This window comes from Cucurbita pepo, chromosome LG08 (assembly GCF_002806865.2).
Source record: "Cucurbita pepo subsp. pepo cultivar mu-cu-16 chromosome LG08, ASM280686v2, whole genome shotgun sequence".
Classification (NCBI taxonomy): domain Eukaryota; kingdom Viridiplantae; phylum Streptophyta; class Magnoliopsida; order Cucurbitales; family Cucurbitaceae; genus Cucurbita; species Cucurbita pepo.
Genome location: NC_036645.1, coordinates 7596562 through 7621599, shown reverse-complemented (window position 1 = coordinate 7621599; position 25038 = coordinate 7596562). Strand labels below are relative to the sequence as shown.

At 37.4% G+C, this 25038-nt stretch overlaps 5 protein-coding genes across 7 annotated transcripts; 1 reads left to right on the top strand and 4 right to left on the bottom strand.

Moving 5' to 3' along the window:
• Window positions 1-69: 69 nt before the first annotated feature.
• LOC111801013 (NDR1/HIN1-like protein 1) lies at window positions 70-1084 on the bottom strand. The gene is made up of 2 exons (XM_023684967.1): window positions 335-1084; window positions 70-226 (listed from the first exon to the last, which is right to left on the bottom strand). The coding sequence occupies exon 1, from the start codon at window positions 970-972 to the stop codon at window positions 337-339; it is 636 nt and encodes a 211-aa protein (XP_023540735.1). The 5' UTR covers window positions 973-1084; the 3' UTR covers window positions 70-226; window positions 335-336.
• A 2758-nt stretch (window positions 1085-3842) lies between these two features.
• LOC111800503 lies at window positions 3843-5254 on the bottom strand. Of its 2 annotated transcripts, none has more exons than XM_023684222.1 (2): window positions 4157-5254; window positions 3843-4024 (listed from the first exon to the last, which is right to left on the bottom strand). In XM_023684222.1, the coding sequence occupies exon 1, from the start codon at window positions 5022-5024 to the stop codon at window positions 4182-4184; it is 843 nt and encodes a 280-aa protein (XP_023539990.1). In that variant the 5' UTR covers window positions 5025-5254; the 3' UTR covers window positions 3843-4024; window positions 4157-4181. The 2 variants fall into 2 exon arrangements, with proteins under 2 accessions (XP_023539990.1, XP_023539989.1); XM_023684221.1 differs by having other exon boundaries at window positions 3843-4028; window positions 4161-5254.
• A 4921-nt stretch (window positions 5255-10175) lies between these two features.
• On the top strand, window positions 10176-14294 carry LOC111800273 (mediator of RNA polymerase II transcription subunit 27). 2 transcript variants are annotated; one of them, XR_002815974.1, is made up of 8 exons: window positions 10176-10567; window positions 10809-10974; window positions 11755-12214; window positions 12666-12725; window positions 12816-12884; window positions 12976-13019; window positions 13105-13377; window positions 13798-14294. XR_002815974.1 is itself a non-coding variant. In XM_023683888.1 (8 exons), exons 1-7 carry the CDS (start codon window positions 10276-10278, stop codon window positions 13283-13285), a joined length of 1272 nt encoding a protein of 423 aa, XP_023539656.1. In that variant the 5' UTR covers window positions 10176-10275; the 3' UTR covers window positions 13286-13303; window positions 13798-14294. The 2 variants fall into 2 exon arrangements, 1 of the variants encoding a protein (XP_023539656.1); XM_023683888.1 differs by having other exon boundaries at window positions 13105-13303.
• Window positions 14295-14336: 42 nt separating this feature from the next.
• LOC111800272 (receptor-like kinase TMK3) lies at window positions 14337-18167 on the bottom strand. The gene is made up of 2 exons (XM_023683887.1): window positions 15380-18167; window positions 14337-15282 (listed from the first exon to the last, which is right to left on the bottom strand). Exons 1-2 carry the CDS (start codon window positions 17877-17879, stop codon window positions 14771-14773), a joined length of 3012 nt encoding a protein of 1003 aa, XP_023539655.1. The 5' UTR covers window positions 17880-18167; the 3' UTR covers window positions 14337-14770.
• Window positions 18168-20922: 2755 nt separating this feature from the next.
• Window positions 20923-23415, bottom strand: LOC111800606 (aluminum-activated malate transporter 8-like). Its single transcript, XM_023684378.1, has 5 exons — window positions 23168-23415; window positions 22939-23079; window positions 22569-22841; window positions 22359-22483; window positions 20923-21785 (listed from the first exon to the last, which is right to left on the bottom strand). The coding sequence occupies exons 1-5, from the start codon at window positions 23379-23381 to the stop codon at window positions 21120-21122; spliced, it is 1419 nt and encodes a 472-aa protein (XP_023540146.1). The 5' UTR covers window positions 23382-23415; the 3' UTR covers window positions 20923-21119.
• Window positions 23416-25038: the final 1623 nt, after the last annotated feature.

Sequence of the window (25038 nt, the reverse complement as noted above, 5' to 3'; positions counted from 1 at the left end):
TTTGCTAAAAATACCACAAAAATAGGATGAGAAATTATAAAAATAAAATAAAATAAGATAAAGTGTGCATTGACGAAAATGCCACCGAAGGAGACAATAATTACCATACATTCCCACTAATTTCATTTATTAAAATTTAAACACATTTAATTTTCGCCAATCCTTTTGCGAAAATTATATTTTCTTTTTTTTCTTTCCAACACGGCTTGTGCACTTTGTATAAAACCTACCAATATAATCGTAAAAACACGTTTACTCATAAAATTAAAAAAAATAATAATAATAATAATAATACAACCGTTAAGTAACGGCGTTTATATTTGAGCTTACTTACCATCAAACACTGACGTCGCATCGCTGAACAACCTGGTACTTGACGTTATACTGAACAATCGACCCATCGCTCGGACTCGGATACCCGCCGAAGTTAATCGCCGCTGGGCAGTTCGCGTGGAGATGATACCGGCCGGTAATGAAGTTCCCCACCTTCCATCGGACCCGTCCTTCGAGTTTAACTAGCAGCAGCAGCGCTCCGGCGCTTCGGTCTTGATTCAGAGCAGAACTGATGAACGGCGCTACCGGTACGGCGGTGCCGGAGACGAAAGGAGACCATACGTTGACGTCTTTATGGCCTTGGTAGAAACCAGGGATGATGGTCCGGAGAGTGATCTGTTGGTTGCGGTAAACGGCGTAGACGCGGAGGTCGTCGTAGTAGATTCCGATGCGGCGGTTGGGGTTGCGGGAGGTGACAGTGAGAAGGAAATTGGAGGTGAGGAAACTGGGGACGGTGGCGTTGAAGGCGTAGACAGTGACGTCTTGGAGGACGAAAGTGGGCTTTGTGGGGCGGAGGACGGCCCAGATTATGAGGATGGTGAAGAGGACGAGGACGATGAAGATGCCGATGATAGCGCCGATTAGTTTGACGAGTTTTTTGCGCTTATTCTTGCAGTGCTTCTCGCAGTCGTACGCCATGGCAGTTCTGAGCGGCGAGGAAAATGAAGATGAAGAAGAAGAAGAAGAAGAACGCGGAAATGGCGTTTGTGTGAACTGACCACTGGTTAAGAGGAGGAATATAGTGTGGGTGTGAAGAGATTGGATGGTATTTTTATATTTAATCTACACCGTTCATTTTCAATCCGGTCCCACCATTAGCATCCTTTTTCAAATTGAAGAAAATGGTTGAAAATATCGTGGAAAATTACAATTTTGACCTCTCAACAAGAAAAACAAAATAATAAGATATTTACCGTCAAATCATATTACATTATTTAAAAATTAGATGGCAGGTTAATTTTGAATAAATTTGAATATTATTGTGAATGTTTGATTAATCCACCACACCTAAATGGTGTGAAAGTTATCTTATTTATAATCAAATAAATTACAAGGATATGAAAATAGTAATAAATGGAAATAACAATAAATGGAAAGATACCTATGACAATAAGGCAAATATCTAATATTTGCTTTATAATAAAATATCAAATATAATATATATGGTAAACTATAATTTATTACTAAATATCCTTAACAATTATTATTTTATTTTGATTTTAAAATTAAATTTTACCGTAGTCTTACTCATCTTTCATCAGGTAAAAAGAACAAAATTGGTGTCATTGTCAATTTAAGTGTTGAAAATGGATGGAGATATTTATGGCAACGGGGAAGTTGAAGAATTAAAAATAAAATAATTTAAAAATAGAATTTAATTTAACAAAAAGAGAAAAAGATACATTTTTATTTTTTACTGGAAAATGAATTAATATGGTCTCGGATCCATAACCCGATCCGGAAAAACGCGAATTATTCGATTATTTTAAAATCATCACATGGGTGATAAATTACATAATAATTACAATTAATTAGCTTCTCAGAATTTAATTATGGATTTAAACGCAGTGCTGCCCGTTCTGTTCGGTCAACAAAGGAGCATTTTTAATAATTAGTAAAAATTAAGAAATGAGTATTTTCTAAGGGATGGGCGTGGAAATGGATCCCCGTCGACGTAGGATATTGATTGATGTTGAAAAAGTCAAAAGCGACGTGGAGTACGATGGGGCCCACTAGGCTTACACGTCAACAATCCCCTCGCTTCGCTGTGCAAAATGCAGTGCACCGACAGGCCATTGTGTCGGCGTTCTGTTTGGTTACTTCCTATCATTTTCATTTCTTTTTATTTTTTTCTTCTCTCATTTATTATTAAAATGAAAAGCCATAATTATTCATTTATTCTCCTATATGTTTCACCTAATATATATTATTAAAATGGAAAATGTGGTAAATATTTATTTTTAACCAAAGGGTAATATAGTTTATAAACAATATGAAATTAAATATATTTTAATCCAATGTGAACGGAGCAATTTGTGGTGCAGAGTACAACGATGGGTGATGGCGTGTTTAGACGTGGAGTCATGGCGGCTATGTTTTTTCTTTTCAACAGGTCAAAAAGGGTATATTATTATGTGATAATTAAAAAAAAAAAAAACAAAAAAGCTTAGCTTTATTTTATCTTTTTAATTATTCCTAGACGCATCATACTTGAATAAATAAAATTTTATTAACTAAATCTTTTTATTTTAGTATTTAAAATTTAAGAATATTCAATTTCATTCCTCAAATTGTGAGTTATTTTAATTTAAATATATGTTTTTAAAGTCGGTGTAAAATAAAACAACCACAATTTAAGAATTAAATTTCTTCCAATATTTTGATTGCTTTGGCTCCTGAAGCTAAATACCATTTTATACAGACTGTTTATGTGTATATATATATATATAGGATTTTTGTTGGCATCAAACATGGTTCCTAATAATTGTTCCTTTCATAAATGATTGACAAAATAAATAGATAAAATAAAATAAAATAAAATAAAATAAAATGTTCCTTGATTCATACGTTTTCTTTATTAACTAATAAAGATTTTAAAAATTAAGTTAATGATGATAATAATTCAAATAGACCCATAGTGTACTCGAACATGCCCCAATTAAGTTAATGATGATAATAATTCAAATAGACCCATAGTGTACTCGAACATGCCCCTTTAAATCAAGGCTCGACTCATTCTCTAGAACCCTAAAACAAAATACACAATTTGTTTGACACTTGAATCACTTTTGACTACACATTCGAGACTCACAACTTACACTTAGGATTGACTAGTTAAGGGCATGACTTTGATATCATTTGTAACCGTGGTCTATGCTCTAAATTGCTTATTGGGAGTAGCAAAATATGCATCAATTGGGTACATTGCTTTCAAACTAATTTCATTTTGGGTTGGGAGGTCCTTTATTTTAATTTAGTATATTATGTTTGGAAAAAAGATATATAGTATAGTTTTATACAAACTAATAATAATAATAAAGCATAGTTCATGTGATTACGTGATGGCTTGAAAAAGGACAATGAGACGAGAAGAATGGTGGTTGTGTGTTGATTGATGGTCCTTTATAAGCATGATTCATAACATGCCTCATGGAATCCACACCCAATCATATCAATTCATAATTTAGATATCATACTCTTATTATCTAATATTTCTAATTTCATTTTTTGGATTCCTTATTACTATCACTAAAACAACCAAAAAAATAATAATTATTATGTTTGTTATATTCCAATTTCAAATTTCATGAAAGTCTGGGGAGGATTGGGCCTGATCTAATCAAAGCCCAAACACATCATTTTTGGATTCTGGTCCACAATCCATTGTGTATTCGGCTTTGTGCTCTTAACAAGCCCATTTATTAGTTAAATTTTTTCATGAAATTCTTCGTTAAATTACAAAGAAATGAGGAANGAGATTTAGTAGATAATTTAAAAAAAAAAAAAAAAAAAAAAAGGGTTTAATTTACAATTTTCATTTATCTCCTTACAAAAAGGAACCAAATTCTTACTTAAAGAGAACAAAAGAGATTAAAAAAAACAAAAAGAAAACTATATTCCTAAAATATATATGAAACAACTCTTCATCTAATTTACCATTTTGTCCTTCAACGTCACTCACAATCCCTACTTGCCTGAAAAATACAAAACAAAATAGACACGAAATCCTCAGATCTATTTAGTATTATTTTTTATTTCTCAAAATTTAATGGGTGAAAAAATNAAAAAAAAAAAAAAAAAAAAAAAAAAAAAAAAAAAACGATTACCCATGAACAGAGGCGATGGTTCTACATGAGAACCGCGCAATGCATGTGGTGGCCATGGGCGGAGAAGGAGCCATTAACGGAGTTGGGAGTGCCGAAGTCGATCTTCAAATCGTCACAAAAGACTCTCAAAATAACGTGCCTGGTCCACCAAGACCCAGATTGGAAAGTGGTCCATACGAAGAATCTCAAATTGAAACCAACTTTCCTCGTCGCCTTCTCCTTCCCCAATTTCTCCTCTGTCTCCTCCCAATTCCCCGGATCATCAGGGCTACTCGATGTCCATCTCACCCGCATTAGGTTAGTCCTCTCCACGGCAAGAAAAAATGGGTCCGCAAACGACATTGCCAGCGTGTTGTCCTTATACCCCACGAACCCCTGGATCCGCTTGAAAGTCAGGTTCAATTTCTTGTTGGGATTCTGGACCACCAAGGTCGCGTTCCAGTTTCCGGAGTAATTCGATTTGGAGATGTTAAAATTGGTTACGCCCAATGTATCAACTCTGAACGTTGGGATTTCTGGTCGGAGGATGATCCAGGTGATTATGCTGGAGAGCATCATTAGAACCACCAGAATTATTAAGGCGGTGACAATGCCGCGGATGAAGGCGGCGTGAAACGGCTCCACCGCGTAATTTTGGGGGCTGTTGTGGTAATAGGCGGCAGGAGGGGCTTGGGCGTAGGCGTAGCCATTGTAAGGTGGGTAAGCCCCTGGCGCTGGAGGGTACCCCGGATGTGGGGCTGGAGGGTACCCCATGGTGGGAGGAGGGTAGATCGGAGGTGGGTTATGTGCGGCGGAGGGCGGCGGAAGAGGTTGAGAGTCGGTGGATTTGGATTTGGATTGTTGATTGTCCGATGAAGAGGCCATTCTTTTTTCCTGCTCTCTCTCTCTCTCTCTCTCTCTCTCTCTGTGGCTTAGGGAGAGAGAGAAAGAACAATAATGGAAGGGGGAAGATGGTGGAGAAGGCTTGGATTATGAGGGAGTTTGTTAACGCTTTTCTTAGAAAAGACGGCGGAAGGTTCGGACATCGTCTTCTTCAACCTCAACCTCTGTTTGGGAACACCATTTCCCAATAAAATATGTTATAATTTAATAATTTCATAATAAACTTTAGGACTGAATTATATATTATTTTGAGAACAAACCCACCACTCATAATCCATTTATTTATTTTCTAAAAAAAAAAAAGAAAAAAAAAGAAAGAGATATCCTACAGATATTACAAAATTAATTTCGTCATATTCTAATAAATAAATAATAATTGGAAGGTATTTCATCCAATTTCCTTTTACGGGCGGTTGCCGAAAAAGTGGCACTCTAAACCAGATTTTGTCGTTATAATTTAAAAATATTATATTCTGTTAAAAAGTTATAAAAAGGAAATCCCAATACAGCCCCCCCAACATGACAACTGAAGACTCTGGACAAAAGGATTGAATTGTCTTTTTCTATTGACGAATAACAAGAATTCAGAATCGTTGAGCAAAAAAAGAACATTAATTAAAATGATATAGAAGAGCAAAAATTTAATTATATCAAATATATTAAAAAGATAGGCTCTTAAGGTCGGACAAACTGCACACAAACGTTTTTTTTTTTTTTCCTTACGTTTCACAAAAAGGAAAAAAAAAAAAAAAAAAAAGCCTTTTGGTCAAAATAGTCACACAATTAAAAATAAATATATAATAGGTGGATGATGGACCCACCTACTCCTCTGTGATCAACGGCCTTGATCTTTTCGATTGAAGCGCCATATGATCCAATTATAGCAAATGGAAGACTAGGTACACTTTCCTTTCGGTGTACTCGACTCCACTAGAAAAATTCCAATCCTTCTATCTACCTACTCTGCTATTCACACGCAGTTGTGCGCACAATATGAACCGAAAATAAGCTATTTCGGGTCGGATTCTTTCACGGGTCGGGCAATTGGACCGGCGTGTGACCGGAATCCCGTCGTCACGGCGTCGTGGGCGCAGCAGTGAAATCCGGCCGCCACGCCTGTTTCTTTGGCGTTCAGACAGTCCCAGCAGACTGCCGTTTTCAGTCTCGTAGTGCCGTTCTGGACGCCGCCTCCGCCCAGCGCCAGATTGCGTTGCCCTATGTTGATTAAGTAGTTCTCCATCTCTAATTGTAGCTTCCAAAGTCGCTGGTCGTATTCGAATCGGTTCGTCACTGGCGAGATGAAGCCGGGGAGTAATTCGTTTTCGATGCCAGTGTTTCGTTTCAACAGCATCACATTCTCCAGTGGATTTTTCTTCTTTGAATGATTCGTCTTCGTCATTGTCTTTGTGGCCGATGAGAAATCGTATTCGTCTTCGTTTCCCTGGATCTTTCGCCTTCTCTCGCGTCGAGATCGTTTCAGAACCACGAGAAAGAAACAGTTCTTCTCGTGGGCGATTGCGCCGAAGTTGACTTTCCCGGTGATAGGGATTCTCCGCCGAATCTTTGCCGTGGAATCCATAGAGATCTTATACTCCGCTAAGTAAACCGTGAACTGGTGCGAAGAGATTCCGATCATCTTACTCAAAATCGACTGAAAATTCTTGAACTCCGTCGAAGAAGACACAGCGACGGTACCGACGTCGGCATCTCGTTCGCCGTCGTGAAAAACGACCGGGAACGAAACGCACCCGGCGGTCTCCACCATCGCCGCTACAAATTAACCTATTCTTCTTCAAGAAGAAAAAACAATCATCCAAAGGGTTTTAGAGAGAAATCTTGAAGGAAGCTGTGGAGGCTTTTACAAGAGTAGGCCTTGGGTTTTTATGCTAACAACTACAGGCGGTGAGGGTATTTCCGGAATTAAAAAAATATATTTGGGGCCTTGGTGCCAAGCAAAATAAGAGAGGAAATTTTAATAGGCTTTTATATAAGGAAAGAGACTTGGGAATCAAGTAAACCAAAACGACAGCGTAACGATCGCATTGGGGGGCGCTTAGACCAAATTGGCCCTCGAATAATAGAACTCTCGTCAACGCCTCGTTGGAAGGGGATTCCGCTTTGTTCTTGCCTCTTCCGAGCTTCGTCATCATCCATGGAGTTTCCTCCAGAAAGATACAGAAGAAACGTTGGGATTTCTCGCTTTAACTTTACTGGAAAAGTAATTTTGCTTCGTCATCTTTCTCTCTTCTCTGTTTGTTTGATTTTTTTTTTTTTTTGTTTTTGTTTTTGTTTTCTTCTGTTGATTATGGATTTTTCTCTGTCCAATTAATTCCTTAGCAGATTTTTGCTGCTTCGTGGCTGAACAGGCAAGAAATCTTGGAAATGCCTCAGGTAGTTTCGTCTATTCCGTCATATTTTGAGCTTTATTCATTGGCAAAGAGAAAAGTACCAACGTCTCTCTGCTTTTTGTTCTGCTTCTCGCTTTATTCTGTGCGAATTAGAACATATAATTATAGGTTCGATCTCTGATGTCCTCGTGAGAATATCCGAAAATTCTTTTTGTGCTCCCTTTTCGAAGAACACATCAGGTGTTTTCATATTCGAGTTTGAATTTCGAGAATCCTGTGAAATGAGAAGGGGATTTTTGCTCATCTCTCTCGAATTCGAGAGAGTATTAGTGGGATTCTTGCCATGGCTTCCATTCAACATCTGTATTACATGTTTATTGTACTGTTTTGCACTTGATGATTATTCAATGGCTGGTATTTATCATACTGATGGAAACTTCAGACAAATTGTGTGTGATTTTTGCGTTCTATTATCACGTGGATTTTCTTGGAGTTAGAAATTCAGGCATTTCTTATACCATCTTTATTATTTCCTGCATAACTTGAAGCTCATGGAAGATCCTTAAATTTATTTTCTTATTTAACTGATCGTCCTTTGATTAAAAATGATTCTCCACCATACATGGTGGTGCAAATGAAGGGGAAGATCTCAAAACTGCAGCCAAGGAGTAACTTCTGCAGGAATTATAGCAGAGGCACGCAATCTTAGATGCTTCCAGATAGATATACAACGATTTAGCCTCTATATCTCGTCTTCTACTATATGATGAACTTTAGAAAAACGAATTCTAGCTTCGTTTAATCTTGTGATGTTAAGGGATCTCCTTCTTCAAAAGTGTCCCCACAGTTTTGTGCTTTCTTAGTACAATCTTATGCTTATCTATATTGTTTATCCTTAAAAAAAATCTATAGCAAGCTTATTTGGTAACTGTTATCATCTGCTCCGAAAACTCAGTCGATGTGTATAGATTATGTTTTCCCCTTCAAGCTTCCATGATGGTTTGATTGATCCTAAAGCTCGTTAGCAAACAAACAGGTTTCTTCTGAAGTTCACTGGAAAAGACAAGATAAATCTTCTGGGTGGAACTGAAAGGAAAGAGTTTGGCAAGTGGTTATGGATGTCATTTGAACAGATACTAAACCATGTGAGTAAATTTCTCCCACTTGCTTCATTCTTTTCATTGCAACAATTTACCTCAAATCTTTATAATCGTTTGAACGGGATGCTAATTCCCGGAAGCCTGCTTATGCACAAGTGATGAAGGATTTTGGTAACTTCATACAAGGAAATGGGGAAGATGCCATTTCTTTTAAGCAGAGGGAAACCCAATTAGTTAGCTGAAGTGTTCAAATTCTGCTGTGGGAAGAAGTTAATATATTATTCATGGATTGTAAGATCATTATATACCATACGAATCACGGGTTGTATTCTTATATTTTCGTTGTTCGAATAAGAATGCTAAAATTTCTAATGCACGTTGTTTGATCTGTTTGGAATCTTGACCAGGTATGGATTCATGTTCATACTGGAAATCTGAGGGGAAGATATTGGAATCAGAACCTTCACACATTTGTCCAACTATAAAAGGATTGAAGTGTGCAAATATGAGATGGTAAATGATTTCCAGGAGCGTGATCGTGACGCTCTTCTCCTTTTAGCTTTAAGGCTACGTTTGGAAGAATGAGTATGAAGGAATTTTGATTCATAGAATGGAATCAGAACGTGGGTTTCACTTTTAAATTTGGAATTATTCTTTCTATCTGTATCTATTGACATAGTTGTTCTTTTTAGTATCCACAATGAATTCAAATCATCTCTCAGTAGCTTTGTGAAGAAGAAGAAAAAGAAACTTAAGCACGTGCATTGAAGCTACCTTTTACTTTTATGAATCCAGAGCTGTCCAATCTCAAGTGATGATTTCATGAACTAAGTCCTCTGGTTGGTTTATCTTCCTTTTCCAGCCTAAATATCAACTCTCCAAGTTTTCAATTTCCTCGTATTAGGTGCTTTTGTCAACCAATATAGATGTGAAGCCCAACCTATGTTGATGCAAATACCTAGTCATCAATCAGTGTTAGTGAGAATATCAAAAGGGTGGATTGTGAGATTGTGAGATGGTGAGATCCCATGTTTGTTGGAGAGGGAAACGAAAAAAAACTTCTCTCTAAGAGACGCGTTTTAAAACACTGCGTTTAAAATTGTGAGGTGACGACGAAGAAACCTCTCCCTAAAAGATGTATTCCCTAAAAGACATGTTTTAAAACAATGCGTTTAAAATTGTGAGACCGACGACAATACATAACAAGTAATGGGCCAAAACGGATAATATTTGCTAGCGGTTGACTAACCCGATTATTACAGCTTCCAATTCAATTCCTAGTAATTATTGAACCAATCAAATTAATATAATTAAGGTAAAAAATGTTCGGTCTATCGAACTAGGAATTGGATGACTGATTCATATCCGAATCATAATGACTAACTCACATTCTAAGTCGCCCTATGGTGCAAGCTTGTTTCTATTTCCTCGCTATTTGGCTATTGTTATTTAAATTAGTTAAATAAATGTTGCATTTATGACAAAACCTTGTACACATGAATATATATAAATAGTTTTTAATAGGAAAATGTAAGCTTAAGTGTGAGACAAGACCGATTGATATTATAAAATTTAAATAAATATTTATGAGAATTTTATAAAACAACTAATTCTAATATTTAAAAATGTTAGAATAATTTGTCCATTAAAAGGCGTAATATAAATTTTATAAAGAAATAAAAATAAAAGGGACGGTGGAAATTCTGCAATTAGCAGTCGTCTTGCTCACACCTCGAAGGGCTTTAGGGAAAGAAATCGAAAGTAGTAAACATCGGCGGAGGGTAAATGCGACAGACGCAGCTGCCAGCGCAGGGCCTGACTGCGACGGTGAGCCCAACCACTGTTCTGCGTCACTCTTCCGGATCCGCGGAGGAGGCACCGCCGAAGCAGGTCGCACTCGCCATGGACAGACTCGGCCATGCCGCCCGCCTCATCGCAGACATCAGGCTCGGCGCTGATCGCCTTCTTGAAGCCCTCTGCGTCACTGCACAGCCTCACCAGAGCACCAAGCCTCTCCACTTGTTCCAAAAAGAAGACGCTTCTATGCGCCAACACCTTCTTGACCTTCGTGCTGTTGGTATTTTGCATCACTTATTTTTCTAGGGTTACGTCTATGATTTGAATGCGCTTACTTAGGGTTAATTAAAATCATTTCGGTAGCGGGATCACTCATTCGCTTACTTCCCGGACTAGTCGATTTTAGATTCAAAATGCCCCTATTGAAGAGGGGGTTTAATTTCTGCTGGACGAGATCATACAACTGAAAGAAGGGTTAAACGTTCGCAAGATTTTAATTATTTTACTTCAAATTTTGTCAGGAAAGCAGCTTGAAGAGTCTGGTGTTCTCAGTGAATCTCTTCTTTCGAGAAGTAATTCCTGGGGTCTACATATGCCTTTAGTGTGTCCTGATGGCGCAGTGGTTGCTTATGCTTGGAAACGTCAATTAGCTGGCCAGGCTGGTGCATCCGCAGTTGACAGAACCAGGTTGGTTGAGACATTTCGCACATATCTATCTAGGAAAAATAGCTGCTCAAGGGCTTGGATTGGGAAAAACTACTTAAATTTGCAAGTTCACTCAATATTTCTTCATATTGCTTAAGGCGGTAGCGTGTTAATTTAGACTCAACTCGCTAAATTAAGTTCCCAAACTCCTTTTATAGAGATAGTAGGAAACTGGGCTTCCAGACTCGGCTCGATAGTTTTAGTAAGTTGTAGTTGATATTTAAGGAAATTCAAGCCTCTAACAGACTGGATATTGAGTTGCTTGTAGCAACTTGACTTTTCCGGGGCAATATTTTTGAAAATACGAAGAATTTGATCAAGTATCTTATATGCATGTACGTAAGTTTATTGAATGGTCAACAATAAGAACCTGATTTGTAAGATGAATAGATGCGTTATGGAAAATGATATTCACAGCTACCGTTAGGCTACGGTTGTTATTGAACAATATAAATTATTTTTATTTCTTTTGATCCTTTTTGTGTCTAAACCAGATTGTAAGGGCCCCTGAATCTAATGAAGTGATCACACAGCCTCATTGTTTTCTTCACCTTCACCGGGTTTTAATTGTTTAACAAATTCCCTAATTCAGAGAGATGAAGTTCACAAATGATTGGCTTGAAAATGTTTTTGCTTCTATTTTACCGTAGGACAGTTTCAGTTGCCACTAAAGTTCAATATAATAGACAAAATCTGGTAAATTTAAGTCCAACTATCATTAATTCAGGTAAATGCTTAACTGATGCTTTACTACATTTATAGGTTAGCTCTAAAGGCCTTCACTGACCAGAAAAGACGGTTTTTCCCTCATCTTGATGATGAAAATGGGTCAAATATCGAGCCTGCTCAAAAGAAGCCTTGTTTTTCTCATGGAGTGACAGATGTTAAACAAGAGGAGCTTAATGATTCTAGTTCACTTTCAGATATTCTAACATGTCTGGAAAAGGAAGTGCCAGACCTTAAGATTTTCACATATGAGCGATTGGACTGGTTGAAACAAGCTTCAGCACTTTCCTCACAAGCAAATGAGAATTCCATAGGAGCATTGAAAGAACATAACTATCATAGTCCTAGGATGAGCCCCAGATCACTTGATGCTACTTCTACTGATAAAGCTGCTGTGATTGAGTTGATAATCCCTTCTGTCTTTAGAGCCGTAGTGTCGCTGCATCCAGTTGGTTCGGTTGAACCAGATGCTGTAGCTTTCTTTTCTCCTGATGAGGTACTCTATTTTGTGCTAAGTATTCATTGGCAAAGTTTTCTTACTCATTATTTTGTTGTACTGGCTACAAGAAAATTCTTTCAATGAGCTGTGCTATTGTCTGTCAATGCTCTGGGAGTTTCTTTTCTCCTGATGAGGTACTTTACCTGCCAGTTGCATGTCTAACGATTTGCAACCAGTTGATTTATGAAGTAGCTGGCGTGGATCAATAGTGATTTGTTGTAATGTTTTTTATGTTCTATTTGTAGCATTGTACTTTAGCAGAACTGAGAGTAAGGTAGACTTGATTTTCATAGCAAATGCAATTAGACTTTCTTAGTTGTATTCCTAAATTATCTAAGCTCCACCTGGTTTGATTCATTGCACTTTTTCCCATTGATTTTCCTTGTATCTCAAGGACTTAAGTTGGTTACTATTGCAGTTTATTTATAACTTTTTTGTGTTGCAACAGAGAGGCAGCCATGTACATGCCAGGGGTTTTTCGAATCATCATTTATTTAGACATGTGACGGTATCTATCGCTTTGTTCATTACGTTTACGAATTCATGTTTCTGGAGTTTGCACTCTCTTAATGACGATAATTCCTTTTTCTCAATGCAGGAGCATGCTGCAACGGTGCTGCAGTACTTTATTGGAATTCAAGCTAAAGCAGCTCTACATCCTCTATTGGTAACATCGTCCATTAAATTTTGGACATGCTTATTCTTTCTCCACTCCATTTAAAATCCTCGAAAATTTATGTGGTATTCTTTTTTTGTAGCTTTGGATCTGCAGCTATCAAAATTTATTTTCAAAAGCTTGTAGGTGCGTGTAAGAATTTTCAGTCCTTCCGTAATTGGTTCTATATGGATTTGACATTTTAATGGTGTGTTAATCTGGTCTTTTGCAGTAAATGCGGACGGCTACTATCAGTAAACAAACAATCAGATTTACTGCTACCTCCTGCAATTCGCCCCTACAAGCAGTTTTGTACATCTAAAATCTCATCAGCTGTGCCCGTAACCTCATTGAAAGACCAGAAGTTGGATTCTGTTCAGGCTTTCCACATTGGTTGCTTCACAGAACTGTAGTCACACCTAGCTCTACAGGTACAGCTGGATAAACCACACAATTGCTCGATCCTTTTAAAAGCCTCTAGTTGACTATGAAATTATTTTATCTGGTAACAGTTGATTACGGTAGTCACACCAGTTCCTTTTAATCAACAATTGCCGCTATTCAAGTTTGCTAAGCTCACTTTTTCATGGCTCATATTACGACATTTAGTCTGTGTTATATCAAACATCGCAAGGGATTTTTCTCTTCTTTCAGCCTCTGCTCTGATTACTTTGTTCTGGTCCTTTGCCTTTTCCTTGCTTTCTTCCAACTGAACCATGTTTTTCTTAACTTCTACTTATCACTTTGTTACTAACAATAATAGTTATAATTCCTTTGAGCACCTCATGCACTCTGATTCACATATCATACAATATCAGTATTTTCCATGAATTAGTATGCTCAGAATTAGAAGAGGACGCAGCCTGCTTGCTATATTGTACTGCTGTTGTTGATTCACTAGCCCGTGCATTATATTTCATTTCAGGTGATACACGCTCATTTGTAAATTGCTGCACTGCGTTGCAACAAGTACATTAGAGGGAGTGGTATCCAGAATATTCAGAGGAGGCAATGATAATGTCAAAAGAACCATCCAATTTCTGAGGTGGTTATTTTTATGCTGGCTCAAGTGGCTTGTCACCTTGAAGGCAAGAAAATGTCATTCATTTGCATCGATTTGAGCAGTTGCTAGCTCCTTCATACGTTTGATCTCAGAAACATTTGTATCTTGTCCCTTCAGATTGATGTTTGAATGATAATAAGTTCGGTGTTGGGTGCACGGCCATTTAGGTAAGTGCTTTATCATTTACCCATTCTAATATTATCTTGTACTCTACTAATTTCCCCTCTTCCACCTAACTTTGCCGTCAATATTTGCTTATTATTTCAGTGTGCAACAAAATTTGGAAATGGGATGATTTGTATTAGATGTGGGACTATGATAATTCATCATAATTTCAATGATATGTGACAAAATTTGTATGAAGATGACTAAATGTAGAATTTAGTGAACGTTGNAAAAAAAAAAAAAAAGAAGCTAGAAGTTGAAGGGCCACAACGAAAACGTAATCTCGGATTGATTTCTCAGTTTACACTGGCTGCCGTCCATCCTTGTTTTTTCCTCTGTTATCTCTGCTCTGCCTCTATTCCTCCCTTCTTGTAACTTTCTCAATCCAACAAACAAACAAACAAGCACATCTGGAAATTCGTATCCGAAACTCGAGATGCAAGAAGTGCAACTCGAGAACACTTGTGAAGAACGAACTGTCCAGTTTCAAGGACCATTGATGTTATCTTATCTATATATATACATCGGCATACCCAGAAATCTCCAAATTAATCGCAGTGGAACCAGAAAAGAACTGGAACATATTCAGCTACCTATCCAAACAGAAGCTATCCACCTACTACAGAAAAGCAAGAGGCAAAGAGAAGCATCAAGGTGTACCTCGTGTTCTTCAACGACCATCGCCCGAAGTGAAGGACTCCGCAAACCCAGTTGGCCTCGATGGTATGCTGCCCTTGCTGTCTTGCAGCTCAGAATAACTCAAATCCTTCCCTTCTGATTCTTGCCATCCCTTCACCATTTGATTTAGGGGTAGCCTGTAATCCACTCCTGAATATTCCTCTGTGGTCTCCTCATCAAATGGCTTCCATTTCCCGACGAGCGGAGCAAGTACGCTCACAGCATGACTCATATCGGGTCGTTGTAATGGATCCCTTGTCGTGCAATGTCCAGCTAATTCAGCAATCACGCATATGCTTTCAAATATATCTTCTTTACAATCCAAGGTAGGATCCACAGCATCCATCAGCTTCTGCTTGTCCGATTTTATATGCCAGAACCACGCAGCAAGATACTGGCTTTCTTCCGGTCTATCTTCGTCCAGAGCCGTTAGTCCAGTCAATAGCTCCATTAGAACCACCCCAAAACTAAACACGTCGGCTTTCGTAGTAATTTTACCCGTCACTGTATCGATGAAACCATGAAACTAGAAGTTAGAAGGAACTAGTAGCAAATTCTTTATCCTACAGCCTATCTTTTACAAACACATAGAAAAGCTTACCAGCATATTCTGGCGCCAAGTAACCAAATGTCCCTGCAAGTCTGGTTACTACAGATTTTTGACCCTCAGGCGCTAGTTTAACCAATCCGAAATCAGAAACTTTTGCTCTAAAATCATCGTCAAGCAAGATGTTCGAAGATTTGAGATCGCGGTGGATGAAGCTCTGACGGGCTAAACTGTGAAGATACTCCATTCCTCTAGCAACATCCAAGGCAATGGTTAACCTCCTGTTCCAAGAAAGAGGCTCAAGCTTTAATCTTTTCCAACGAAAAAGATGCTTGCTGAGAGCCCCTTCAGACATATATTCATAAACAAGAAGTCTCTCATTTCCTGCAATTGAGTATCCCAACAGTGACACCAAATGGCGGTGTCGTACCTTTGAAAGAACTGCAATTTCAGATTGGAACTCATCCAATCCTTTACTGCTAATTACACCTGCCTCCATTCTTTTCACTGCTATTTTTGTTCCATCATCCAATTCTCCCCTATAAACTACTCCGAACCCACCACGACCGAGCTCGTTCTCTGAAGAGAAATTATTCGTCACGTTTCGTAGAACTTGTACAGATATGACAAGATTTCCAGATTCAATGCCATGAGAATCTCCAAGTCCATTTTTACCGCTTCCCGACGCGGTAGAAGTACTATTATTATTGTTATTTGCAACAACAATCTTAACCAAATTGCTGGGATCAGATGGATCTCCTGGGTGAACGACCAGAGAATTTTGAGCCTTGTCTTTGCTTCTCCTCTTCTTAATCAAGTATATACACAGAGGAATAGCCACAAAAGCAACAGCTACTAGACTCACAATAGGAACTACAGTAGAAACTATAATTGATGCCTTGGGACGTTTAGATGTTTGTCCCATCCCATTTCCAGAATCAGAAACCGGTCCTGCCGTCGGAGAAGAGTGGCTGTCGGAAGGTGATAGGTCTCCAGGAGAGTGGCTATTGGGAGCTGATACGTCTCCGATTCCTGATGGTGGGGAAGACGGGGAAGACGGGGAAGACGGGGAAGACCGGGAAGACGGGGCTTGCTTAACATTTAACAAAGGGTTCCCACTTGTAACAAGTTTCACAGAGCTTCTGAATTGAGGCAAAGGAGGTGATATGTTATTGTCACTCAAATCCAACAAAGTAAGAGACTTCATAGTAGTCCATTTCGAGGGAATCGGACCGCTCAAATTGTTATTCTGAAGTCGAATCTCGGCAAGCAACATTAAGTTAGCTAGTGAAGAACTCAAGGTCCCATTAAGACCCAACTTAGGTAAATTAATGATATACACATTCCCAGATCTGCAGTTCACTCCCAGCCATGGCCCTGCACATGGATCATTCCCAGTCCAAGCAGTGACAAGCCTGGAAGGGTATCCCATTGCGCCGAGAAACTCGATCAGGGTCATGACTTGAGGGGCACAAGCAACCCCTTGCTCCGCTTGACAGAATTGGTTCGAAGAAAAAGTCACTTTTGATGCTTTAAACTTCGGGACTGGACCCATGAAATTGTTATTGTTCAAATCCAAATGGCTTAAACTCATATCAGCCAAGCTCTTTGGAATCATCCCAACAAATTCATTACCATTCAGATTCAGATCCTGCAGAAGAATCAAATCCCCAATATTTTCAGGAATAGTCCCAGAGAATTGATTCCCATGGAGCCACAAAGTACTCAACGAAGTCATCGTGGTCACCACATTAATAGAACCAGACATTCCACCTCCATCTTGATTGTTAAGCCAAAACCTCGATAATAACATACCCTTAAAACTCGCCGGAATCCTACCGGAGAGTCTATTGTTAGAGAGCGCCAACACAGATAAAGAAGACATAGACCCAAGAAAGTCCGGTAAGGGACCAACCAAATTACAACTCATACAAGTAAGATTCGTCAACTGAGCTGAATTGCTCAACGTCGGTGGAAACATCCACCCAGAACTACCATTGAAATAATTCCCATCTAGAGCAAGAACTTCTAAACTATCCAGGCCTGTAAAAAAATCAGCCGGAATGGAAGTGAAATTGTTGTAATCAAGATACGCGTACCGTAGATTCTTCAGGCCATTGAACGACGGCAAGGGACCCGAAAATTGATTCTTCTGAAGACCGATGTTGGAGAGCATAGAGAGGCGATTGAAACTCTGTGGCAAAGGGCCTTTCAGCCCCATCCCTTGGACCTGAATTTGCGAAACCCTCGTATCCTTGCAGAAAACAGAGGGCCATTTATTGCCGCATGGATCGTTATCATTGCGTGGCCATTTCAAGAGCTCTGGATTTTGCAACCCTTTTCTGAACTCATTGATAACAGCAAGATCATCGGGGTCGGTAGCGCCAAAACCCACAGAAAACAGAGCAAGAAGGAGTGCCAGAACGAGCTCTGTTTTAACATCTTCCATAGCAGATCTGTAGAAATGCTTGCAGAGAAGAACCTTCACAACGCCATTAATTGCGCATTTCTCACAATACCCACATGAAATCCGCAGTACAGAGAAGAGAATCATGGGATTTGGATCATTAAAACACACCCAACTCGAAGAACTAAGTGAAAAGCAAAAACGAAAAATGAATCAAGAGTTGGAAAATCGAAAAGCTAAATTACTCTGTCTTCAAAACGGAATAACGGGGTAAGGAATCAAGCAATGGCGGAAGTTGAGAGCGAGAAAGGTGGATCCGTAACGACAAAACTTACAGGACAAGATCGGAAACTGAAAGAGAACAAAAAACAGAGAGAAAATGTTGGCGAGTGTGTAGCTTGTGAGAGAATTTATGCTTTGGTTAATGGTTTCTGGAAGTTCGGAACGCCACGCGCCTTCTTCTTCTTTCTTCCATTCTGTAGGAAGAGAGAAGGGTATTATTGTCCTTTTCACTTTTGGCGGTAACCCGGCGCCATCAAAGCCGAAGGAATATAACGGAGCTAACCGGAACTTCTCGACGGAAACTTTAAATAAAACGTGTCTGTTTAAAATAGCATGAAACTCGAATTATATGATCCAAAATAGTAGTTTTAATATTATTATTATAACAATTTTTGTTTTTTGTTTTTCTATTTTTAATTTTAATTCTTTCAATGTTGCTTACCTCTTTTGCAATCTTTTAGCTATTCATAAATAATAATTATTACAATTATTATTATATGATTACTACCAAATTTATTGTTTTACACTCAAATATTTTTAAGTTATTTATTATTATATATTTTGTTAAAAGAAATTGTTTTTTTTTTCTACCTAAATTATTTGAACTTGAGTATTGGAATGTGAGTGGATTAATTCAATTTAATGCATTTTTCCTTTAATATTGTGGTTTGATTAATCGTTTATTTTGTGTTATAATCACTTACATAATTAAACACATGAAATAAATAAATAATAATAATAATAAAAGAAAAGGGATTGAATCAAAAAATACAAAAAGAAAAAGAAAAAGAAAAAGATAGTCGATGGTATTTCCGTAATTTCGAATGCCGGGACTGAAGACGTGACTACGACTTGGGAGAAAATCACGGGAATTCCCGGTTGAATTTAACCCATGTCCACGTCACCCGCCGGTTGCCGGTTTTTTATTACGTTTTTACCCAATTTCTTTATTTATTTATTAATTATATAATTTTGAAAGGACTTCTTCCATTCTTCCAAACGTGGCCACATGGGTCTTCTAAGATATTTCTCCTTCTATTTCCTTATAAAGTTATAATATAATTTATTATTGTTATTTTGACAAATCTGACACAAACAATTAAAAAGTATTTTGAATAATATCATTAAATACATATGGAAGTAGACAATCTCAATAGTCAACTCCAAATATATATTAATTATTATTTTAGTCTTAAATTGGTTGTTTTTTTTTTTTATTTATTTTTATTTATTGTGTTTGAAGTTGTTAATTATATAAATTACTATCAACTTTTAGATATGATTCAAATGATACGTATGACTATTTCAAAATTTTCATTTTTACCTTTAAATTTTAGGGATTAGAATCTAAGATTTAACGTTTAGGATAACATGATCATGTCACAGAGAATGTAAGAGAGTGTCGAGTCTAGATACCAATACTAGACATGAGTCGTTACAACACGTTGGAAGAAAAATAATCGAAACACGGTTTTACATGACACGCTGAACACAGACAAAAGTGGGGTCCAAATCTTAAGGTTACCCTTTTGTCTGTATTGTGGAGCCAAGTGAATCCAGTTAGTCAAACCCTGGATCCTTGGGTCCACACTATTTACAAATTTCTTGTATATACCAAATGATATGTAGCGTGGACTATATTATAACATTCTTTTTTTTTCATAATTCGAATAAGAATTTGAATCTAAATTCGACCCTTAATGGTTTCGTTATTTTCCTGCATCTCTTGTAACGTAACTACGTTATCTTTATGTTTTAAAGTGCTTCTAAGAGTGAAACTATTTCTACATTATCACCACAGACCCTTTTAGCATAGTTTTGTTCTCACATGGAGTATTTATAATTAAGTTATCGAAACAAAAGTGTAATTTGTTGGTATAGATAATAACTATTGATTCTTTAAAACATTCTTAACCATCTTGTTCTTAGGATGACTTTTATGTACGAGAAGTTTTGGTTCATTTATTTACTCATATTTTACATGAACGTAACTTATGATTTTTATTTAGAATATAAAGATCGAGAACTCGTTCTGCCATTTCTCAAGACCCATCTTTAGGTAACCACTCTACCTTCTTGACCTACCCCTCATTCTTTTCTTAAATATTTACTGCAATCTCTCTTTTCTCAAGTACTCGTGACAACTCCAATTGGAAAACGATTCCAAAGAAACTGAAGATGCAATAGAAGGAGGAGACGTCGTCAAAGTAGAGAGGAACAGTTAGCATCCCCTAAAGGCATAACTGACATGTTCTAATGTTCTATTCTATCTGTCCATCTAAGTCATCCCATACTAGATTGGTAGTCAAGGCCGACAGATTCATAATGTCACAGTCATCAAGCGTCAACTCAGAGAGCTTACCTAGAACTCGGTAAATTCAAATATGCAAATGTAGATTGTTAACTTGAAGTCGATATTGGCAAAAACTAACTGGGATTTCGGAGGAGATTCCAAATCACATTTGGTGTATGCTAGAAAAATTCAAGTCTTCAAACAAACGTAATCCTAATGTATTTATAATTATTAACCAACTATTCGATAAATATGAAGATAGCCTTCATTGCAACTATTCAATCAAATCTTGAGTATGGAGCGTTACCAAACTAAATCCAGCAGAACTTATGCTTAAAGTTACCCTATTTATCCTATGATATACTTAATTTCAAACGATAATTCAAATAAGAAATCAAATTAATTCAAACAAACCTAATCCAAACCTAATTTAATTCAAATAAGTAATCTAACAATTTGACCCAACTTGTAATGAACTATCACATTTGGAAATAGATGATTGGTCCACAATATATACATATATATATATATATATATTCCAATTATTTTATTTAAAATTAAAAAAAAAAAAAAAAATCAAGACTTTGAAACATTAATTAAGAGGAATGCGACATATAAGCAAACGGTGGTTAGTTGATTACATTACATAATTAAGATTGTTACATTAATATAAAAAAAAAAAAAAAACCCCATCCTTGGTAACAGTGTAAGGCACAATCTAATACATAACCCCACTTTACCTCCAAAAGGTTCTTTTCTACTTTCCCCCTCTACCAACAACATTCAATTAATAACCAAAAAAAAAAAAAAACCTACTTTTTATTTACAAATCCATTGGTGTCTGAAGAGCCCTTCTTTTGTGGTGAATCCTCGTTCTCAATTTCTCTCACTGTAATAACAACATGATGGCCATTTTCATCTTCACCCTCAGCTTCCACAAACGGCTTTATAGCTCCTCTGTGAAGCAATTGAGGCTTCTCCACCGCCACACTGCCTTCCACCCTCTTGAAATGGGCCTTTACGGACAGCTCACTCACTGCTTCACACAAATCCTCCACTGATTTAACCATCTCGATCAAAATGGAAGCCACCGTGGCGTCCGGAATTATTGCAAGAAGGTTTGAAGGCTCATCTGGGGTTTGTGTTGTGGCGGATTTAAGGCAGTTTTTGAGATCGTTGATGGCTGATTTGGCGGCGTTTAGATGCACTTGGGATGTGGGGGATGGATCACTCATTGTCTTCATTGCTGTGGCTAAGGCCTTGAGGGCTTTCCCTGATTGTGAGCTAAGGGTGTTGCATGGGAGTTGGATGATTGTTCGAAATTGAGATGGGTTTGGTGGTTGGAAATTGAGGTGGGTATTGAGAGCTTGGATGTGGTAGGCACACTGTCGAGCATAGGATCCAATTTTCAAGTAATGTTTCCATGGGTGACGAAAGCTAAAGTTGCCATGTTTTGGTTCCCATCTTGCAAAGTTTGCCTGTCAGACAATAAGGCAAACAAAAATAAGGGTCTTTCTTCAATGATCAGCTGTACTCAACCCATCAGCTCTTACTGACAAAAAGTGAACCACCAATTCCTAAAGTTAGTGCCTTTCATGCAGCCCTACAAGCTAGTGGCAATGAAAATTTAAAAGGCTCATTCTTATTTAGTTTTAAATTTTGTTCGTTTGTACGATATTATCCTCTTTAAACTTTTTCTTAACATTTCTAAAACACTTATGTCATGAAGAAGTTTTCATAATCTTATAAAAAATGTTTTGTTCTTCCTCTCAATCCACGTGGGATCTCACAATCCACCCCCTTATAAAGAATGTTTCATACCCTTTCGAGGCTCAGTGTCCTCGTTGGCACTCGTTCCCTTCTTCAATTGACGTGGAACCCCCCAATCCACTCGAATTGTGAGATCCCACATCGGTTGGGGAGAAGGAAACCTCTCTCTAGCAGACTCGTTTTAAAACTCTTGAGGGGAAGTCCATAAGAAAAAATCTAAAGAAGACAATATCGGTTAGTAATGACTTAGAAAACAAATTGAGACCGGAGAAGGAACCCACCATCGAATCTTCCATGCTTTTGGAATTAAGTACAGCTTTGTATCCTTGAAGGAATGATTTGTCTTTTTCAATGGAAGTAACTTGTTCTTCATCATCACAACAGTAAAAATATTCCCCACCAAATCCTGAAAAAATTCAACATTTTTTCCTTAGAACTCTCTTAGAACATCACTTCATTACAATTAATTTTTACTGAAAAAGAATTCTAACCTTCAAGGTAATCCCCTAACTTGTCCAAATTCGAAGTGACCAAGTTGTGAAGCGTTTCACCAGCCCAAACAGGACATACAACAATGCAAATTATGATACAAATTGCTCCACCAGCAACAATGGTAGATAGTCTTTGATACGCCATCGTCAAGAACTCGTCAAATCGATACGCCGAAACCGAAACCATACTAAAAGTTAATATAAATATCAGCACTCCATAATCATATCTTGCTTTGATTCCTGGGAAGAATCTTGAAAATGTAGCTGAAGTAGCTGCAACCAAAAAAACCAATCAAATTTTGGTTAAACCCTAATGAAACCCTAATCCAATAATTAAAATCATTAATGTTTTTAATTAAGAAACAATTACCTATAAGAAAAACAAAGACACCCAAAACAAAGGGCTCTCCTTTTTGACCAGAGAGATTAGCCAAATAGTCAACTCCCACTCCTAAACCACCAGCTAACAATGTTCCTAAACCTCTATTAAAACCTTTACTAAGAGTTGCACCTGAAAAAAGTCAAAATAATATTAAAATCAGTCAACATTAAAAAAAAACATGTCCCAAAAAAACACAAATAATACTAATTATACTAACCCACAGTGAATTCAAAGATGACTACAACAGTGATGACAGCCCAAATCCCAGAGGCTCCAAATCCATCGTAGAGAGGCCTCCAATAGTAAAACAAGGACACCAAAGTTAAGGCCACTCCAACTTTAATGGAGTGAATGATTCTTCTTGGATCATCTTGTCCAAGCTTTTTTACTTTCATGGCTACCTCCATGGCTTTGTTCTTCACAATCTCCATAGCCAAAACCTTAAAAATTATAGAGAAAGAGAGAGAGAAATGAAAGATGTGGATTGGAGGGAAGATTGTTGGGGTATTTATAAGTGAAAAAGTTGGAAAAAAAAAAGGGTCAAGTTGATAAGAATAGTGAGATTGGACATCATGTGTTGGTGTCTTTGGTAGGTCATATAGACAAAGATTTTGTNAAAAAAAAAAAAAAAAAAAAAAAAAAAAAAAAAAAAAAAAAAAAAAAAAAGACATTTTTGCTGACTCGATCGAATGTTTTTTTTGGTATGGATCTGAGCAATACTTATTTTATGATTGAAAAACAGGCAGCCCCATTTTCAAAGCTAATAAAGTAGGGAGTTGAATTCTGTCCATTTAGCCTCATCAACTGTTGGCCACTAAAAGCTCTCTCTTTTTCTCTTTGTTTTAAAGTTAAACCCTATTCGATTCCTCATACTAAAATATTGTGTATGTGTTTGTCACTTTATCATTTGTTATATTCATTTTTTATGAAGAGCACTACTCCATGGATATGCGTTTGGAGCTTTTTGTATATTCTCATCACTCAATACACATAGATTAGGGTTCTTTGGTGCCCTTTTTAGTTCACGACCTAATTTCAAATCTTTCTCGAGAATATACTTTTTTTTTGTTCAATGATTAGAGGGTAGAAGTTTTAATTATTGAGTATGTGATTGAATAATTAACGCACTTTCACTTGTATGATTGAATGATGGGGCTATTGCACAACTAGAGATACGAGAGATCCACACGATTACTGGTTCCTTAGTTACTAGATATCACTTTCTCTCTGAGTTGGTATGAACCTTATAGTTGGTGAATAAGGGATCTCCAACCATTCATTAGTTGTGAATAGACAACATGATTAGATGATGATTGGCAGGCATGATGAACGTTGTTTCCTGGATGAGGACGATGTTATGGGGCCTACTAGAGAGACACCAACTTATCCCTACTAGAGAGTATGTCTTCATTTGTAGTGTCTATAACGATATGATGAGGTTATGAGTTGGAATCATGACGAGGTCGTGCCTCGAGCACCTTTGATATGTAGGTTACTTGATTATGAAAATTGATGAGTTTCAAAGAACTAGCTCAGGAATGACAATGAATTTTTGATAAGAACCAAAGAACGATACGAACCTCAATAGAGTCAGATGATGTAGAACTACGAGTTTAAACTTGATAAAACAATTAAGACCCAAATAAGATAAGAACATGAAAATCATAGAATAGAAGATTCTATAACCTTAAAGAGTCTTGATTAAGTTATAGCGTTACTTATTAAGTATCTAGTAACATAATATCCTCGAATAACCTAAAACTTGGAGCTAAGATCGATTTAAAAGTCCACCCGCTTATAAACATAGTCCACGAAACACATCTTCATGTGCTTCTAGATCAAGGAATCTCAGTTGGAGATGTTTTTCAAATTATAATCCAAAAAATTAATTCGTGGTGACAGCAATCTCGCACAGACCACCATGCTCATGTGTGTTGCACAGAGGAGTAACTAACTAATGTTCTGTTCTCCGGTCCGTGTTTGAATCTGGATCTGGACATCATCGATTGGCGAAACTCAACTACATTTGGAAGAAGTAGCTATAAAAAAGGGGGACCGGGTAGGAAGAAGTGATAGGTGGTAGGAAAG

Coding starts and splice junctions, on each gene's coding strand:
- LOC111801013 (XM_023684967.1), bottom strand. CDS start 972: ATGGCGTACGACTGCGAGAAGCACTGCAAGAATAAGCGCAAAAAACTC.
- LOC111800503 (XM_023684222.1), bottom strand. CDS start 5,024: ATGGCCTCTTCATCGGACAATCAACAATCCAAATCCAAATCCACCGAC.
- LOC111800273 (XM_023683888.1), top strand. CDS start 10,276: ATGCGACAGACGCAGCTGCCAGCGCAGGGCCTGACTGCGACGGTGAGC. Junction 10,975..11,754: donor TCCGCAGTTGACAGAACCAG/GTTGGTTGAGAC, acceptor CTACATTTATAG/GTTAGCTCTAAAGGCCTTCA. Junction 12,885..12,975: donor CAGCTCTACATCCTCTATTG/GTAACATCGTCC, acceptor CTTTTTTTGTAG/CTTTGGATCTGCAGCTATCA.
- LOC111800272 (XM_023683887.1), bottom strand. CDS start 17,879: ATGATTCTCTTCTCTGTACTGCGGATTTCATGTGGGTATTGTGAGAAA. Junction 15,283..15,379: donor CTTGGCGCCAGAATATGCTG/GTAAGCTTTTCT, acceptor TCATCGATACAG/TGACGGGTAAAATTACTACG.
- LOC111800606 (XM_023684378.1), bottom strand. CDS start 23,381: ATGGAGATTGTGAAGAACAAAGCCATGGAGGTAGCCATGAAAGTAAAA. Junction 23,080..23,167: donor CATCTTTGAATTCACTGTGG/GTTAGTATAATT, acceptor GACTTTTTTCAG/GTGCAACTCTTAGTAAAGGT. Junction 22,842..22,938: donor TGTCTTTGTTTTTCTTATAG/GTAATTGTTTCT, acceptor TTTTGGTTGCAG/CTACTTCAGCTACATTTTCA.